The sequence below is a fragment of the Anomalospiza imberbis genome, chromosome 6, assembly GCF_031753505.1.
Source record: "Anomalospiza imberbis isolate Cuckoo-Finch-1a 21T00152 chromosome 6, ASM3175350v1, whole genome shotgun sequence".
Lineage (NCBI taxonomy): Eukaryota > Metazoa > Chordata > Aves > Passeriformes > Viduidae > Anomalospiza > Anomalospiza imberbis.
In genome coordinates, this window is record NC_089686.1 from 55,393,556 (window position 1) to 55,411,675 (window position 18,120).

General features: G+C 50.5%; 2 protein-coding genes across 6 annotated transcripts in view; both read left to right on the plus strand.

Annotated features, from left to right (window-relative positions):
* The window catches only part of DAGLA (diacylglycerol lipase alpha), a 54,345-nt gene extending 49,177 nt beyond the window's left edge, over positions 1–5,168 (plus strand). The window contains exon 21 of the mRNA XM_068194434.1: positions 488–5,168. Coding sequence (XP_068050535.1) covers positions 488–1,415 — 928 coding nt within the window. The 3' untranslated portion in view covers positions 1,416–5,168. The remainder of the gene's footprint in view (positions 1–487) is intronic.
* A 9,650-nt stretch (positions 5,169–14,818) lies between these two features.
* The window catches only part of MYRF (myelin regulatory factor), a 232,964-nt gene continuing 229,662 nt past the window's right edge, over positions 14,819–18,120 (plus strand). For all 5 annotated transcript variants that reach the window (XM_068194396.1, XM_068194395.1, XM_068194398.1 and 2 more), the window contains exon 1: positions 14,819–15,077. In XM_068194396.1, coding sequence (XP_068050497.1) covers positions 15,032–15,077 — 46 coding nt within the window. In that variant the 5' untranslated portion in view covers positions 14,819–15,031. The remainder of the gene's footprint in view (positions 15,078–18,120) is intronic.

Genomic DNA, 18,120 nt, shown 5'->3' on the forward strand with positions numbered 1-18,120 from the left:
AATCCCTTGTGTTGCTTAGGAATTTGACTGCAGCAAGGTCAGGAAAAGGTATGGAAGAGACTTCCTTTTTTCTCCTTATCCAGACAGGTGGGGTTTTCCCAAGGTAAAACTTGGAGCAAAAATTCGGTTTGGTTTGGAAGGGATTTAAGGATCATCTAGTTCCAGCCCCCTGACATGGGAAAGGGACACCTTCCACCAGCCCAGGTTGCTCCAAGCCCCGTCCAACCTGGAACACCATCAGGGATAGTCCACAGCCTCTCAGGACAGGAGAGAAGGATTTAGTGAGCCAGGAAAAAAGGGAGAAGGGCAAGAAGTGGACTTTGCAGCGGGAGAATCCATTTGTGATATTTCCATCTGGGAGGATGGAGCGAGAAGAGATTCCCCGGGGTTGTGGATGCCTCTGTTTGAAGGAGCGGTGTGAGGAACCATTGGATCCTCCAGGTGTTCTGGAATTCTGCAGCCTCATGTTCTCTGTTTCCCGTTGCAGGAGCAAATCCCATTCGGAAATCAGCCTGGAGGGATTCTATGAGACGAAGCCGCTTTCTCCTGTGCAGAAGGATCCTGTGGAGCTGCTTCTCCTGGACACTAAGGAACGTCTCTCTGTGGAGCTTCAGGACCGCCGCGCCCCTCTGGCCACCATGGAGAGCCTCTCGGACAACGAATCCATCTACAGCTTCGATTCCCGGCGCTCCTCTGGTTTCCGGAGCATCCGGGGCTCCCCCAGCCTCCATGCGGTCATGGAGAAGGATGAGACTCACTGCTTTTATATAGACCCCGTTATCCCTGAGGAAAACCCTTCCCTCAGCTCCCGGACAGAGCTGCTGGCTGCTGACAGCCTCTCCAAGCATTCCCAGGAGACGCAGCCCCCGGAAAACGTCCTCAACAGCGGCGGCACCACCCCCCAGCGCCGCTGCAGCGCCGAGGGCACCGGGAGCGACGGGGAGCACGCGTCCTCGTCCCCTCGGGAAGAGCCGCCGCTCCACAACGGCCGCCTGGCCGACGTTCCCAGTCCCCAGGTGCTGGAATTCGCCGAGTTCATCGACAGCCTCTTCAATCTGGACAGCAAAAGCAGCTCCTTCCAGGACATTTACTGCATGATGGTATCGGACAGCTCCAGCGACTTTGCGGAGATGCCCAAATCCGTCAGCGACCAGGAGATCCTGCTGAGGGCACAGTATGAGCCTAACTTAGTCCCAAAGCCCCCGAGGTTGTTTGCGGGCTCGACGGATCCTTCGTCGGGAATCTCTGTGTCACCCTCCTTCCCCCTTAGCTCATCCGGAGAACTCATGGATATCACTCCCACGGGTGTGAGCAGCCAGGAATGCCTGGCCACAGACAAAATCCGGACTTCCACCCCCTCCGGACACGTAACCAGCCCTGCCAAGCAGGACGACCTCATGATTTCGGCCCTTTAGTGCAGGGGAAAGGGGTGGAATGATCCCAGTGGGATAATCCATGGAGGAGGCTGTCATCGGGCAGTTGGGATCAGAGGAGACAGCTGGAAAAATCCTTTCTGGGGTGACCCAGTGGTGGTGTCTGGAGGATGGATTGTCCTGGAATCCTGTGCTTGGAGCTGGGAGAAGCTTTGCCCCACGGGGCCTGAGAGGGTCTGAGGCACTAAAGTTCCCTACCTCAGCCTGTCTCATTCCAGAGGCAGATTCCTTGCCCTGGGGCACCTGCTGAGTTTGGGAGTGAGATACCTGGATAGATGGAAGCAGGAGGGAGCCGGGCCAGATCCCTCTCCTCGGGACCGAGCTGGTGGTTTTGGGAAATGAGCGGATTGAGACTTTGGGCCCTGTTGCACTACCACGGATCCGGCCCAAGATCCAATTCGGCACACTTCCATGGGGATTGCTTTTGTAGGACACTCCTGTTTTAAAGCCATTGGGGCTGTATTACCCCCTAATCTAGTCTCCCCTTCTCGGCCAGGCGCAGCAGGAATGGGGCTGGCACCATGGTTTCTCTCTCCCGAGCACTCCTGAGAGGAAAGGACGCTGTTCCCAAGAGCTCAATCCCTCTGCCTTTGGCAGAAAGTTCTCCTGGATATCACTCCCATCACTCCTCGGTTCCCTGGACCCCTCCAAGCTGGCGACATTGCCGTGGGACTGCCAGGATTCTCATCTCAGAGCTGCATGGATGTGGATGGATCAACTGCAAAATGCACCTGGCATTATTTTCCAGGCCCCTGTGGAGTCTGGGAGTCTCTCCTGGATCCCTGGGGGTCCTCACACCACCCATATGCAGCATCCGCGGATCAGTGCCAGCCTCTGTCATTGGGAATTCAGGGAAAAGATGGACTTTTTCCCAGTGTTGCAATCTCTTGTATGTTTACAGAGCTGCTGAGCTGGTTGGAAGGTATTTATTAAGGAAATAGGGAGGCTTTTCCAAAGGAAAATCCATGGTCATCCTCTCCTTCCCGTGCTGTTCCCGCTGGGGACTGAGGGAAGAGAGGATGGGCAGGCAGAATTCCAAGCCCCCTGCTTCCCAAGTGGCTTGGATTTGGGGGTAACTGCCTGCCCCCTCTCCCCACCTGCACAATTCCATGTAGGAAAGCTTGAGCAAGTTAGGAAAACTACCTGAGCCTCCAGGCCCAGAGGAGCCTGCTCCACCTCTCCGGGCAGGTTTTCCAATGATGGGAGCGGGAGGAAAACTACCTATCCTAGGAAATGAAACATTTTTGGGACCTGGAAAAGGCCTTGAATTGCCACAATTTCCCCTCAAAGCTCAGCAGTTACTGATGGCTCTCCCCAGAGCTCCATCCTCCCTCCCTGGAAAAGAAATTCCTGGTTTAACTTCCTTAGAATCCTGTGGTTGCTCCCTTTTCCCCTCCTTAGCAGCGCTATTTCCATTGTAGGAGGACGCTGTGCTTTCCAGGAGCTCAGCTCCTGGCAAATCCCGGGCTTCCTGTTCTCTGTGTGGGCTGTGGAAGCACCAGGATGGGTCAGGGCTGTGCTTCCTGGGAGCCAGTGGGATCCAATGCCATTGAGGAGCACTTTATAACTAACCTGTGTGCATTGATGTAAATAATCCTGGGCGCATGGAATTCCACTAGATTCTGGGTCCAAGTGCTGATATCCCACTCCATCCAGCATGGGATGCGCCAGCCCCTGCTCCTTACCTGTTTCAGAGCCTTCAGAAGCGCTTCAAGCGGCCAGGAAAACATTATCCCTGTGGTTTAAGGTTCCAAAGGTGACCTTTGCCTGAGTGGAATTAGAGGGAGGAAACCCTTCTGGATTCAGAGGGATTTGGAGAAGGAAAAATCCTTTTATTCTGAGCAACCAGAAGTTTTTTGTTTTTGTAGGTCCTTAAAAAAGGAGCAGGGAGCAGGTGGTTTGGGAGCACAGCACAGGGTAAGGAGGAATTCCTGCACTCAGGAAACACTACTGAGGCGATGTTTCAGGAATACGCACAAAAATCTGGGAAGGTTTGAGGGGAAAAGGGGAGCTGAGGGTCAGGGAGGCTGGGGCTAGCGGGCTAGCTCCCCTTCTGGCCCAGGAGTTGGGATAAGGAGCTCATTCCTGCCCTTATTCCCAGCAGGAATTAACCCTTAGCACTAAGGCAGAGCTTGGGATCTGCAAAGCACTTTAAAACACTAAGGAAAAGGATCATCTCCATCCCTGGGAGCAACATGGATACCTGGGATTAGATGGAACTACTGGTGGGAGGTGCCTCCAGGTGAGGAAAAGTGAGATACCTCCCTCCTAAAATTATTCCAGTGGGAACCTGCTGATGTTCCATGGCTCAATTGTTGCACTAGAAAGTCCCTTCCCTGATGTTCCTCTGCCGTGTCCTGGAAGACTCAGTCCTTGGGTGACTGTTTCCTTCTTTGTGCCATTGGAACTGTATCCCATAAGAATGGCCTTCCCTTGCCCTGACAGGAAGCAGTCTGGAATGCTCCATTTTTTTTTTTACTCTGTGATTACTGGACTTAGGAAAACCTGGAAATACGTAATTCCTGGGAGCTGGGCTTGCCACAGGTCAAGGAGTAAAGGCACAAAAGAGCCCCTCAAAGGTTCTCATTGTATCCCCTCATGGACAATTTCTGTTTTTGTTGACAAACAGATCTGATCCCAATCCACCCAAATGAAATCCACATTCTTGGAATTATTTCTGCTTTAAATGTCTCCGTGTCTTGATCCCCAGCATTCTGTCTCTCCATTCCCATCACTCCTTTGCTGTCTGGGCATTTGGAAAGGCTGCTCTCCCATATCCTCCTGGAAAAGCACACCTGGAATGCTGAGATAAATGTTGAAGCTGCAGCTACCTCCTTCATCTGTAGTGTACACACTTCCTGCTTTCTCTTCCTGCTCTATCTTTGGGAATACGAAGCACCTCCAGTTTTCTGAATCTTTTGGCTTCCGCTTCTTCCTCTTCAGCTTTGTGCCTTCTGATCTTCGGATATTCCCATGATACTCCAACAGGATGTTCCACCCTGTGCAGAGGCAGTGCTGGAAGTGCCTGACACCTCAGATCCCAGACTGGCCAACAGGTCACCCATTCCATGCCTCATCCTTAAAATCCATTCTGATCTCTCTTCCTTGGACTGACTGAGTGACCTTTAAAGGTTCTTTCCAACACAAACTATGTCAAGAGTTTCTTGGCAGAGGAATGGAGCTGAGGCTCTTCTGCACCAGTAAATTGATTTTATTGTTGCTTTCATTGCAGCAGTGCCAAAAAATTGGGAAGGATTCTGCAGTGCTGAGGATATACCAGCCCTTTTCCAATATTTATCATTGCTTCTTCTCCATCGGGGCTGCCTTGTCTATTTGGACTATTCATTTCCTCCTAAAATTTCCCTCTTTTATTTGCTCCCTCTTCTTCTCACCTATTTCAGGAGCCACCTCATCCCTCCCTTCTCTCAGGGTGGTGATGGCACATGGGAAACATGGGAAAACAATTCCAAAGCAGTTAAATGAGATTCTTGGAACTTCTTAGGAACTTTTTTCCAAAGCAAACAGGATTTGTGGGAGGTATTTTGGTCTCTGCAGAGGGCTGGGTTGGCAGAGGGTGGGGAGTGTGGTTATAGAATTCCAGTGATTCCCAGTTCTATTCTTTTAGGATGTTAGATTCCAGGAATAGTTGATGGTCCCATGCAGGATTAAAGTGGGAAATCTGTTTCCAAGGGCACGTAAGAAGGAGGAAAAGCTCCAAGCGTGGGGATACAGGATCAGTAACACATGCTCCATGCACTTTGATGTTGTCCCAGCTTTTGCTGCTCTTTTCCTGCAGGCAGATATTATTTCCATGCACTCACCCACACAACTTTCATTTACAAATTGGGACATAGGAATAATCAGGATTACTCCTGGCAATGGGAATTAGGTGAGATTAATTATTGCTGGAATGGGTGTGTTTGGATTTGTATTTTGAGGCTGAATCCATGAGCCTCCATTGGGCAGCAGAGCCCTTCTGTGTTTGCCTTGGGAATTGCTGGGCTGGAGCTCCCCTCCATGCTGGGTTTATCCTTATCCATTCTGGGATTTTCTTCCCTTGGCAGTAGGACATTCTTGCTTTGCAGGATGGGAGCAGGAATATTTAATTCCAATGGGTTTAGGGATCGTGGTTGTAACTGCAGCCTTTGAGTAACATCCAAACATTGCCAAGGGAGATGTGGATTCCTCATTCCTGGAAATATTCCAGGCCAGGATGGATAAGGCTTGGAAGAACCTGGGCTAGGGAAAGATGTCCCTGCCCACGGAAATGGGTGGGAGCTTCCAAATGATTCTGGAATTCTGTGATTCCCTGCTTGCAGTGTTACAGTGCTGCAGGAAAGGGAAGGTTGGAATGCCAGCAGCACCTCTGCATTGATTGCTCTGCTGAGAAATTCCTCTCAAGGAAGCAGTTGGAAAGCACTGCCTGGAACTGGGCTTGCTGCTTTGTTCCCAGAGTCTGTGCAGTGCTGATTTTTGGGAAGAGCTGCTGGATTTCAGGAAGAGCCTCATTTCTTGTGCCAAAGCTCCCTCTCATGGCTCCTGCGTGGAGGAAGCAATGCTGCATGGATCCTGCTGGAGGCAAACACTGCCCATCCTTGGCAGCTGTGGGAAGAAGGAGAGGAGGGAAGGAGAGGAGGGTGTTATGGATGGGAGAGAGGGATGGGAAAGGGGCTGGATCAGCAGTCACTGATGTCCTTCCCCTTCTTCCTGCTCCAAGGAGCTGCTTAAGGGCTGGAAATTCCAAATAGCCAAGGTCTAGGGCAATTCCTTGCTTTGTCATAGGGAATCATCATCAGCCTCCAAGTGCTTTGCTGTCTCCATTCCCATTGTTTTTTTCATGTGTTTTGAGTTCATACCTCTTGTGCCTTTGTTCTCCCTGGCTTCAGGTCCCAATTTCTGGGGTCAGACATCTCCCACCTTACTTTCCCACTTCTCTGGGACTATGGAAGTGTGGCCAAAGCCTGGTAGGAGCTGCCCTTGCTCCCAAGCTCTCCTGTTCTGCCTCAGCCAGGATTTCCCACATCTTCCCACTTTTCCCCGCTGCCTGAGGTTGTATCCAAGTGCCAAAAGCAAATCTTGACCTGAGGCAGGTGATTTCTTCCAGCCCACACCAAGTTTCTCCCTGGCTCTGGAGCAGCCCCCTTCCAAAGGTAAGCTTCCTGGGAATTTTTCCTGCTTTCCTTCTTGTGTCCAATCCCTCTGATGTCACTGTTTCACACCATGCTGCGTGCCCTGGCTTTCCCACCTTCCCGGCACACCTGTGGGATGAGGGGAACCTCTCCCTGTCTTCACCTCTTGATTCCTGAAAATCCTTGCAGCACAGGAACAAGCCTTGACGTTGGTTTTTCTTTGGATTCCACTTCCCTGCTTCCCATCCCGGGCTTTGTGCAGTTCCGATGGCTCAGAGTTGGAAGTCCCAGGTGGGGGTGGCACGGGCCTGTCCTGCCGGGATATCCACTTTTGGGAAGTTTGTGTGCAAGGGGATCCTGGCAGGGGTTTTTCCTAGGATGCTGCCACACCCTTTGGGTCCTAACTCATTTCCCGGGATGTCCTCAGCGCTTGGTGGTGGCAAAGTGGCCTCACCTGCAGCTCTGGCTTCCCACCTTTCCTTCCACAAATCCAGGGAATACTCTCGAGCTCCTGTCCTGGCGCTAAGTGGAATTCCTAATGGCACAGGGATACTTGGGGATGGGCTGTGCCTCCCTGTCTGGAATGTTGAGCCCTGCAAGCCCCTTTCCTTTGGCTCTGCCTCTCTGGAAACGCCCTTCCTGCCTGTCACCTGTGTCCCATCTCGTGCTGGGGCAGCTCAGAGCGGGATACCTCTGGATTCATTTCCTGCTGGATCCTAATTGACTCCTTAGAGCTGAAGCCTTTGGCCTTTTTTGGGAGAACCAGCCCTTCCAGGGAGCTCTGAGGCACTCCCACTGCTTCTGGCAGGGCTTGAAGCACTTGGATATGCAACTGGGGGGGGAAACAGCCCAGCATCCTGCGTCCCCATGCTCATCCTGGGAATGCTGCCCTCTGAATCCCTGCTCTGAGCTGCCCCAGCATGAAGATTCCAAGGAAACTCAAGCACTCCTCATGTGCCCTTCATTCTCCATGTGACTTTTTTTTGTACCTCTGTACGAAAGATCTGAACTAATCCCGCTGTAAAGAAAGACCGGATGAATTATAACCTAATTCCAGAAACATGGATGTATATAAATTTTCTGTATATTCTATGGCACTCTGTATAAAATGGATGTTGGAAGCATGGCTGGAGTATGTGACTGTTCCCAAGGATGTCCTGGACATGGATGGTGGGGAATTGCCTGAGGTTTCTTCCTTGAAGGGTGGTGAGTGAGTTGGAGAGGTGGGAAGGACAGCAGGAATTGGGTGTGCGGCTCTTGGGAAGGATCCAGGGAATCACTGGGGGTTGGTTGTTTCTTCTCCAGCTCTGGATCTCAGCCTTTGAAGCGGGAAAACACTTGGGGGAACATCCAGAGGTTGTGGATTTGCCATCCCGTGGCCAGGCTGGAGCAGGCTGGAAGTAGTGGAAGGTGTCCCTGCCCGTGGCAGGGATGGAACTGGATCTTTAAGGTCCCTTCCCACCCAAACCACTCCAGGATTCCATGATCCCTGTCCCTTGAGATGAGTTCTAGGAATCTGTCCTTCAGTGGAGAAGGAAATTAAGGAAGGAACTGGATGCTTTGAGTTATTCCAAGTTAAATTCGACCTGTCCTATAAAAAGAAGGATTTTAGTGCAAACAGGGAGTTTTTTTGGGAGGGGATGGGAATGACAGGGATAGAAGAGGAGCATGTGTGCTCTCAGTCAAGGATATATCCTAAATATTCAATCTATTGGATATTCCAGCCTGAACAGTGTGGAAATTTCCCCTTTGGAAGAACATGAAGGTGCTGGGATCCTTCTGTGAGCTGGGTGAGTCCAAACTAGGATTTTCCCAGTGTCCCACAGGACACGGCTCTGGAGTTGTAAAGCAGGATCTCACTGCCTGAGAGCTGTTCCCAGCTGAATAATTCCATATAATTCATATTCTGGAAAAGGGAAAAGCTGCATTTATGGCTTACAAGGTTGGGGAATAAGGGCAGGAGAAGTCCTGGAGCTTGCTGACCAGCTAGAAGAAATCCAGGGAGAAAAGGAATGCCTGGAAGTGTGTAATCCTATTAATGGCTGCATGGAATTGTTTTTATGGCTGCTCCTGAAGGGACTATCAGGGAATTAAGAGCTCAAAGGTGGCTGAACTACTGAGTTCCTATAAAAATGCCTATAAAAAGTGCTGGAATGTTGAAGTGCCTGATGTTTTGGGATGGTTTTGTGGGATTTTTTTCCCTACCCAGAGCTATATCAGCCTCATAAAAGGATATTGGCTCTTCTGGAAACCCTTCCTCTCCTGGGGAAGGAAAACATCCAACTCTGGCTGCTATCCTTGGATAAACATGGAATAATCCATGTTTAGGAGAGGCTGCTTTAATTCAGTTTTTAAGGATGAAAATGTATGGATGTGGACACAGCAGGAGTGGGGGATGCTGCTATAAAACCTATTAAAAGCCTTCCTTAGGGATGTAGTCGTATTTTCCAAGGAGATTCTCTGGTGCTGGGTGTGTTGGTGGCCTTAGGGAAAAAACTCCCAGCTTATTGAGAAAAGTGGTTTCCAATCCATTGAGAAAATATCCAGAACTACAGAAAAACCCCTAATTTTTCCAACCATTTTTGAAGCATTCCCCAGCAAGCAAAGAAAATGAGGGAAAGTAATGTGAATATTTAATTAACTAAAGCTGGGATCAAATTGTTAATTAATTCAGTGGAAACCAGCATGGCACAAATAGTTCTTCAGGGTTTCTCCAAGGATTCCAGGTTGTATTTCCATTGGAAAAGAGGGAAAGGAAACGGTGATCTGAGGATGATGGTCCAGCTGTAATTCCTGGCCTGTTCCAGCAGCATTTGCATTTTCCTGCCTCCTCAGCAATGTCTCCTTGGATTTTCCAGCAATCTGTACTCATCCTTCCTGCCACAGAACTTCCTTGGAAAGCACATGCAGCCCTTGTGGCCTTGTTTGTCCTGGGAGAGTGGACAGGGGTTTTCCATGGAGCCTGGATGTCCTTAGGAGTGGGTGGGTGACACTTCCCTGCTCCAGGCCTGGGTTGAGTCCTCACGCTTCCAGTTCCAGACGTCTCCCGGGGTGTTGAGGTCTCAGAGGACATGTGTGCTCCTTCCTGAGGATGGTCCTTAATTCCTTTATAAATCAATGGAGGTGTTCTCTCAGTCTTGGGAATGAACCCTTTGGAGTTAATGGATAACCAGGAAGGGATTGATCTGCACAGGTCTCCTGCCAGGAGGAGATAACGGAGGGAGCTCTGCTTCCGCCTCCAGCAGGGTGGGAGCTTCCCTGGGGGTTGGAAAGGATTTCCCAGAGAAGCTGTGGCTGCTTCATCCCTGAAGTGTCAAGTCCAGGTTGGGCAAAGCTTGATGCAGCCTGGGACAGTGGAAGGTGTCCCTGCCCATGGCAGTGGATGGAATAGGATGAGCTTTGAAGTTCCTTCCCACCCAAACCATCTGGGATTTGGGGAATTTGTGCCTGGATTGAGGTGGTTTGTGAGTAGGAGATTCCAAGTATTTCAGCATCTCCAACAGTGACACAGCAGCTTCTTTGGGACCTGATCCCACCAGGAGAAATAGATCTTATATCTGTTGGATGATCCTGGATCCGTGATCCCTGCTCAGCTGAGCCTCATGTGAGTCAGATCAATGATTCCAGTGCCCTTCCAGAGACTGAGGTGTCCGTGCTCAGATCTGGTGGAAAAATGTTAAAAATAGACTCCAAATCTTTCCAGTCATGCCTGGGAATCTCAGCTGGAGGTTGGGATGTGGGGAGGGATAGGGTAGGGGAGGGGGAAATTCCTGAATTATTCTTTTGTTGGAAACTGGACTTTGAAATTCGGCGCCGAAGGGAGCCCCGGCCACACCTTCCATGAGTAATATCCCGAGTAATATCTCTCCACCCCTTCCTGGCTTGTGCTGCCGGCGAGCCATGTGGGATTGGGAGAGCAGGGTTTGCAGGGAGCATGACCCGGAGGGGATTGAGAAGGGGGAGAAATGTGGGAAACATGAAGGGCAGGAGAAAGGAGAACCAATGAGGGACTGGGTTTGGACCCACTGGAGCTGCCTCCCTATGGATCAAAGCAATATCTTTGATTTTTTGGGATTCAGAGCTCTCTGGGATCCTTTGGGGATCACACAGGTCCATCCCTGAAGTGCTGCATTCCCAGCTCACTGCAGGAAGGGAGCTGGACCATCCCATATGGATGAGGTTGGCTACATCCCTTGGTGTGTTTCTCCAATGGGTCTTTTCCCTTTAATCAGGTCTGGGAAGGGAAAGAGCAGCATTCCTTGGGAATGGGAGCTGAGCAGGACTGAGAGGCAGAAGGAAGACTCAGGTGAGAAGGAGATGGATCATCCACACCTTGATTTAGGCACCAGAGAAGGAGGAAAGTTGGGAAGAAGCAAAGATTCCTTAGGGATATGTCCAGAGGAGGGCATTCTGGAAATGGCAGCCACTCTGTGAGGGCAAAGCCCTCAAATTTGAGAATTTGAATCCTTAATGAGCTGTTCCAAAAGGGATTTTCCTGTCTGGTAAGGGGTGTGTGGCACTCACGAGCTGTCTCATGATATGTTGGGATGTGGGAATTGTCCCTAAGGAAAGGAGGGAAGCATCCTATTTTTCTTGTAAATTAGTTGCTCCACAGGATTTTACACTTTCGGAGGGGGAATCCCAGGCCAAGTCCAACATGGTCAATCCAGAGGGATCCAAATCTGGGCTCAGGATCCTTTCCTAAATCTTTTGATCCTTCTCCGGCTATATGGTCCAATGCCATCACAGGCAGGAACTTGTGGAACTGGATGAGCTTTAAGGTCACTTCCCACCCAAACCATTCCAGGATTCCATGATCCTTGTCTCTCAAGATTAGTTCTAGGAATCTGTCCTTCAGTGGAGAAGGAAATTAAGGAAGGAACTTGATGCTTTGAGTTATCCCAAGTTAAAGTCATCCTACCATATAAAAATAAGGATTTTAGTGCAAACAAAGTTGAGTACAAGGGAATTTTTGGGAGTGAATGGGAATGACAAGGATGGAAGAGGAAGATGAATGCTCTCAGTCAAGCACATATACCAGGTATTCAATTATGTTGGACATATGAGCCAGAATGGTGTGGAAATCTGCCCTTTGGATGCTGGGATCTTTCTGCAAGGAAGGTGAGTCCCAAATGGGATTTTCCCAGTGTCCTACAGGGTGAGTGACACAGGGACATCATGGCCTAGGGCTATTCCCAGCTGAAGAATTCCATGGATGAGCTTTAAGTTCCCTCCCAAGGCAAGCCATTCCAGGATTCTGGGACTCTAAATCATAGAATGTGATTCTAGGAATCAAATGATGATTTTATGAATCCATAAAAGTATGGGATATGATTCCAGGATTCTAAATGAGAGAATCATGCATTCTAGGATTCAATATCCAGTGTTGGAAAAGGCCTCCAAGGATCATCCAGGCCAATTCTGACTTTAGTGCTGGGTTTAATCTTTATTTAATTGAAATAATAGGGACAAACATCAAACAGGGTTTAGACTGGGCTGGCGCTCGGCGTCCCGGAAAAAATCCATTTTCCTTTAATTTCCTTTCCTTCCCACGCAGCTTGTGCCCGAAACAGGGGACTGAGAGCAGGAACAAGGGGAGCAGGGAATAACAATTGTCTTAATGTGGAGAGAGAGGAGAAAAAAGGGCTCGTTCTCTCCATCCCGAAATAATAGACCCATTACTGTCCCCAATCCTCAATCCCCCTCCTCTCCCGGGAGAAGAATTGGTCACTGCACAGCTGTGGGAGCGGGATAAATATATTTATATATCCCGGAGAATCTGCCCTTCTCAATTGGGATGTGGGGCTGGACAATCCCTCATTGTGCCCTGGCTGGCCCGCAGCAGAAAGGCCCCACAGTTTGGGGCTGGCAGGGCCCCGGCGCTCCGAGAACTCGGAACTTCATGGACATTATTCCCAGCGGGCCCTTATTTATTTGATTGGAGTCATTATGGGGTGGGAGGGCTGGGGGGAGTCGGGCGTTATTGGGGATTGTGGGAACATCTGGGGAGAACAAACCACAGCTGGGCCTTCCCCTGAGGGGGCAGGGGTTGGGATTTGGGGCTGGATTTGGTGATTTGGGGCTAGGTTTGGATGATTTAGGGCTGGATTTGCTGGTTGGGGCTGATTTAGGGTGATTTGAGGTTGGATTTTGGTGGTGTGCAGTTGGATTTTGATGATGTAGGCCTGAATTTGGTGCTCGAGGCTGGTTTAGGGTGATTGGTAGCTGGATTCAGTGTTTGGGGCTGGATTTTGGTGATTTGCTGCTGGTTTCGGGTGATTGAGGCTGGATTTGGGTGATTTGCAGCTGGATTTGGTGTTTAGGGCTGGTTTAGGGTGATTTGGAGCTGGATTAGGGTGATTTGAGGGCTAATTTTTGGTGGATTTAGGGCTGGATTCTAGTGATTTGGGGCTGGATTAGGGACTGGGTTTTGGTGGTTTGCAGATGGATTTTGATGATTTAGGGGTGGATTTGGTGTTTGGGGTTTGTTTAGGCTGATTTGTGACTGGATTTTGATGACTTAGGGCTGTATTTGGTGTTTAGGATGATGTGGGGCTGGATTTTGATGATTTGGGGCTGTTACAGGGTGATCTGCAGCTGGATTTTGGTGATTTGCAGTTGGTTTTGTGGTCTGTGGCTGGAATGTGAGGCTGGATTTTTGGGATTTCCTGGTTTTGTAATTTGTGCCTGGATTTCAGTGATATGTGTCTTTTTTTAAAAACAGGATTCCAGTGATTTGGGGCTGGTTTTGGAATTTTGGGGAGGATTTTGGTGGTTTGTGGTTGGATTCTGTGCCTCAGGGCTGGTTTTATGAACAAGTTTGCTGGTTTGTGGCTGCATTTTTGTAATTTGTGGTGGGTTCAGTGTTTTGTGGCTGGTTTTTGGTACTTTGTAACTGGGTTTTCGTAATTTCTGGATGGATTTTGGTCATTTGTGGCTGGATTTTTGATGATTTGTGGCTTGTTTCTGGTGTCATGGCTTTGGGGACAGATTTTGGTGCTTTGAGGGTGTTTTTCACTGATTTCTGGCTAGATTTTAGTGGCTCGTGGCTGCCTTATTTTGCTGTCTTGTGACTTTGCATTGTGGCAGATTTTGGTGTTTTGTGAGAGATTTTGGTGCTTTGTGCACAATTTTTGGCACCTGGGTGTGAACAGATTTTGGTACTTTGTGGCTGGTTTTTTTTGGTGGTTTCTGGATAGATTTTGGTAGCTTGTGACGTTTGGCGACTTGTGGCCATGTTTTAGTGCTCTGTAGCTTTTTGTTTTGTGGTTTATGGACAGATTCTGGTACTTTGTGGCTGGATTTTGGTGGCTTGGGGCTCTTTGGTTTTTTGGTTGATTTTTTTTTTTTTTTGAGTGTTTTGTGGCTGGATTTTGGTGCTTTGTCAGTGCTTTTATCCAGCGGTTTGTGGCTGGATTTTTGGCGGCTTTTGGCTGATTTTTTTGGTGCCTCGTGGCTTTGCTTTGTGGCAGATTTTGGTGTTTTGTGAGGGGGGGCGTGGTGCTTTATGAGGGATTTTGGTGCCTTGTGGACAAATTTTGGTGTTTTGTGCTTTGTGAGGGATTTTGGTGCCTTGTGGACAAATTTTGGTGTTTTGTGAGGGGAGGGTTGGTGCTTTGTGAGGGATTTTGGTGTTTCGTGCACAAATTTTGGTGTTTTGTGAGGGAGGTTCGTGCTTTGTGAGGCATTTTGGTGCCTTGTGGGCAAATTTTAATGTTTTGTGGCCGTTTTTTGCAGTTTTGCTGGACAGATTTTGGTTGGTTGAGCCTTGTTTTTGTTTTGTTTTCTGGTGATTTATGGCTCCTTTTTTTCGTGCTTTGTGCACCGAGTTTTGATGCTTTAGTAGCCGGTTTTGGGGGGGGGGGGCTTTAGTGCCGGATTTTTGGGGCTTTAGTGACTGTTTTTTGGTGGTTTGTGACTACTTTTGGGGCTTTAGTGGCCTTGTGACTTGGGGCAGGTTTTTGGTGGTCTGTGACTTGGGGCTGGTTTTGGGTGGCCTGTGACTTTGGGGCTGTTTTCTGGTGGCTTGTGGCTGCTTTTTGGCGCTTCGTGACCGGATCCTTAGTTCGGAGGCTCCTCCCGGTGCCTCGCGGCTGTTTTCAGGTGACTTTCGGCAACCTCGCGCCTCGGCGGCGTTGCCAACCCCGCTCGGCGGGGGTGCCCCGAGCGCGGTGCCGGGCGGAGGAGGAGCAGCGGGCGGGGAAGGGCAGGGAAGGAGGGAGGGCGGCAGGGAAGGAGGGAGGAGCGGCCGCAGCAGCCCGAGTCCGGGGCAGCGCTCGGCGGACGCCGATGGGCATCGGGCGGCCGCGCTGGGCACCGGCACCGGGAGCCCGGCGCTGAGAGCGGGGCTCGGCGCTCGCACGGGGCTCGGACGGGGCTCGGGGGTCGCGGCGGGGCCCCCCGGGCCGGGGCGATGCCCCCCTGCAGCCGGACGGACTGAGCCGGGGCCGGCCCGTGCATGGCCCAGCCATGGAGGTGGTGGACGAGACGGAGGCTCTGCAGCGCTTCTTTGAAGGTAACGGGGGCAGCGCCGGCCCGGACTGCCAGGGACCGGCCGGGATCGGCCCCGGCGTGCCCTGCAGTGGGCTGGGTGGGAAGGGAGCGTAAGGCTCTTCCACTGCCCCCCCACTGCCAGGGACAGGGACACCTTCCGCTATCCCAGGTTGCTCCAAGCCCCGGCCAGCCTGGCCTTGGACACTTCCAAGGATGAGGCAGCCACAGCTTCTCTGGGAAACCCATTCCGGGCCCTCAGCAGTGTTACAGGGAGGAATTCCTTCCCAACATCAAGTCTAACCCTGTTCTCTGGCAGTGGGAAGCCATTCCCCCTTGTCCTGTCACTCCAGGCCCTCTGTCAAAGTCCCTCTCCAGCTCTCCTGGAGTCCCTTTAGGCACTGAAAGGGGCTCCAAGGTCTCCCTGGAGCTTTCCCTTTTCCAGGCTAAACAATCCCAGCTCTCCCAGCCTGGCTCCATACCATCCTAGCCAGCTCTGGAATGGCACAGATCCCTGTCCCAGGGCACAATCCAGGGACAGTTGTGCATCCTCCAGTGCACGCTGTGGGTGCCAAGCTGGATATCCTGGGAATTGTGCTGTGCCGTGCCTTAGATTCCCACCGCAACCCCAACAAGGACCTTGGAATGTCCCTCACCATCCTTGGAGCAGGAGCAGGCTCACGGCAGTGGCTCTGGCCTATGGATCCCAGATCTTTTCCGGAGCCTGGATCCTTGTGGACACCGCGTGGCTGTGGATCACTCTCCTTCCCACCAGGGTTGGAAAAGTGTTTGGGAAGAGAACTTGGCCTCTGTTGGATGAAATGTGGTTGCTCATGGCTCAACTGGCATGTGTTGGGAGCCTGATCCCATTGTTGTTCTGCCTCGGCTCCGTGTTCCCTTCCATGCTCTGGCCTTGGCACGCTCCGCTCTTCCTTGTGGAGTGGCTGGTTCCTTCTCTTTCCCCTTCATTGCTTTGTTTCCCTCCCTTGTTTTCCAGTGGGTCGCTTGCCAGGCCAAGGTTTAGTTGCCATGGGCTATGTCCTTTGGGATGAGCCCCTGGCACATGGATGTGCTGCTTGAGGGAATAACATGCCCATCCTGGCGAGGCTCCGTTGCCCCAACAGGTCCTGGGGTGGATCCCAATCCATGGGTCAGCTCTGGAGCTGGGATCCCCTTTGGAGCAGTGGGATTGAGCAGCCAGAGCCCCCAGAGGCAGTTGGGGTAGTTGTGGTGTCCCTGTGGATTCTTTGGCTGGTAGAAGGATTTGTCCTGGAAAGTGGGAACAGAAGATGTTCTTGGGAGTGAGTGGAAGCTCAAACTGCTTCCTCCTTGCTTCCCTCTCTCCTGGCATCCATGTGACCACTCAGTAAGGCATCTCTTCTTCAGAGGAAAAAGCACCCCCTGTTAGTTCCAGCCATGATCCCAGATTCCCAGGAGCCCCAGGATTAGCAAGGATGGGAAGCCTCACCACGAGGGCTCTTATTGGCCACTCCCAGCCCATGTTCCCTGCAGCCTTCTGGGGTTTCCTTTGGTTTTAGGATTTCACTGGGCCAAGCTCCTACATCCTCCTCTGCCACTTCCCATCCTGGGGGTGCTGAGCACCTCACGGAAGTCCTGCAGAGCTCTGGCTCAGCATCCCAATGTTATTTATGGATCAGCTCTCTGTCTCTTCAGTTGGAGACATGGAATGTCTCCCTCTCCCCACAGCATCTTTATTATAACATGGAGATTTCTTTCTTTTACTATTTTCCTGTTCTTTCCGGGTGCTGGGGGTGATCCTGCTCAAGCAGGATGACTCCAAGAGATCCCTGACAACCTCAGCCATCCTGGGATTCTTCCTCTCTATTTTCCCCCTTCCTTTTTTCTTCCTTTTCTCCCCCATTTTCTTCCTCCTTTTCTCCCCCATTTTCTTCCTCCTTTTCTCCCCCATTTTCCTCCTCCTTTCTCCCTTTTTCTTCCTCCTTTCTCCCTTTTTCTTCCTCCTTTCTCCCTTTTTCTTCCTCCTTTCTCCCTTTTTCCCTCCTCCTTTTTCCCTTTTCCCTCCTCCTTTCTCCCTTTTTCCTCCTCCTTTCTCCCTTCTTTTATCTCTTTCTCCTTCTTTCTTTTTCTCTTGAATCAAAACCATCCCGTCCCTGTAAAAATCCAGGATCAAGGAAACTGTGCCTGAAGGATATTTCTTACCCTCAGCTATAAAATCCTTCTTAAAACCTCTCTGAGCCAAATATTCCATGGAGCACAACTTTGTTTGGGCAGCTCGATCCCTTTCTTGCTGTTATTCCAGAGCATCTGTTCTGACACGGAGCTGGAGGGGGAGAGGGAAGAGAAGAAAGTTTTGCCACCAGGAATTGCTGCTCAGTTTTTCCCTCTTGTGCCAGGTTTAATTGTTGCGCTCCAAGGAATTCTGAGGCCAAAGTGATCCTCTGGTTTTTTGGGAGTGAAGGTCAGGGCCTTAAATCATAGCATGGAGTTGGATTTACTCTGGAAACTGGCCCTCCTGAGGAATTAATGGTTTTTGGATGTGGTAAACAATAGATCTGTTAGAATTTAATAATTTACAGGAATTAATTAATTATCCCATAACGCCTTTAAAATTTATCACTAAATTCCCATCATAAAGAAATCATTTTCCAACCTATTTGTCGCTTGCAGTGAAATATTTTCTTGTTCTTACGGATCATCCCACCCCGTAGAGATTTTTCTTCCTGCAGGCTGAGAAGCCCGGAATAATTTGGGAATTCTCATTCCTTTGCTTGACTCTGATTTTCCCAGGATCTGAGCCTGCTGTAAGCAATCCCAGAAAATTTAAGAGGAATCCCTGAGCCCTTGGTATTTCCTAGTGTCAGACAAGGATTAACTGAGCTCCTCATGGAGACGTTTGGGAGTGGGGGCTGTGCTGATGGAGCTGGGGAAGAATCAGTGCCTGTGGTCATTCCAAATCCTGGAATTTGGCTGGTCCCCTCTGCAGAGCCAGGCTTGTTTCGGGAAGCAAATATTCCCAAAATCTCAGGTCTGGTTGGTGCCTGTGGTTTTCTCAGCTGTGAGAGGTGGACCTGGATTTTCCTAAGTTT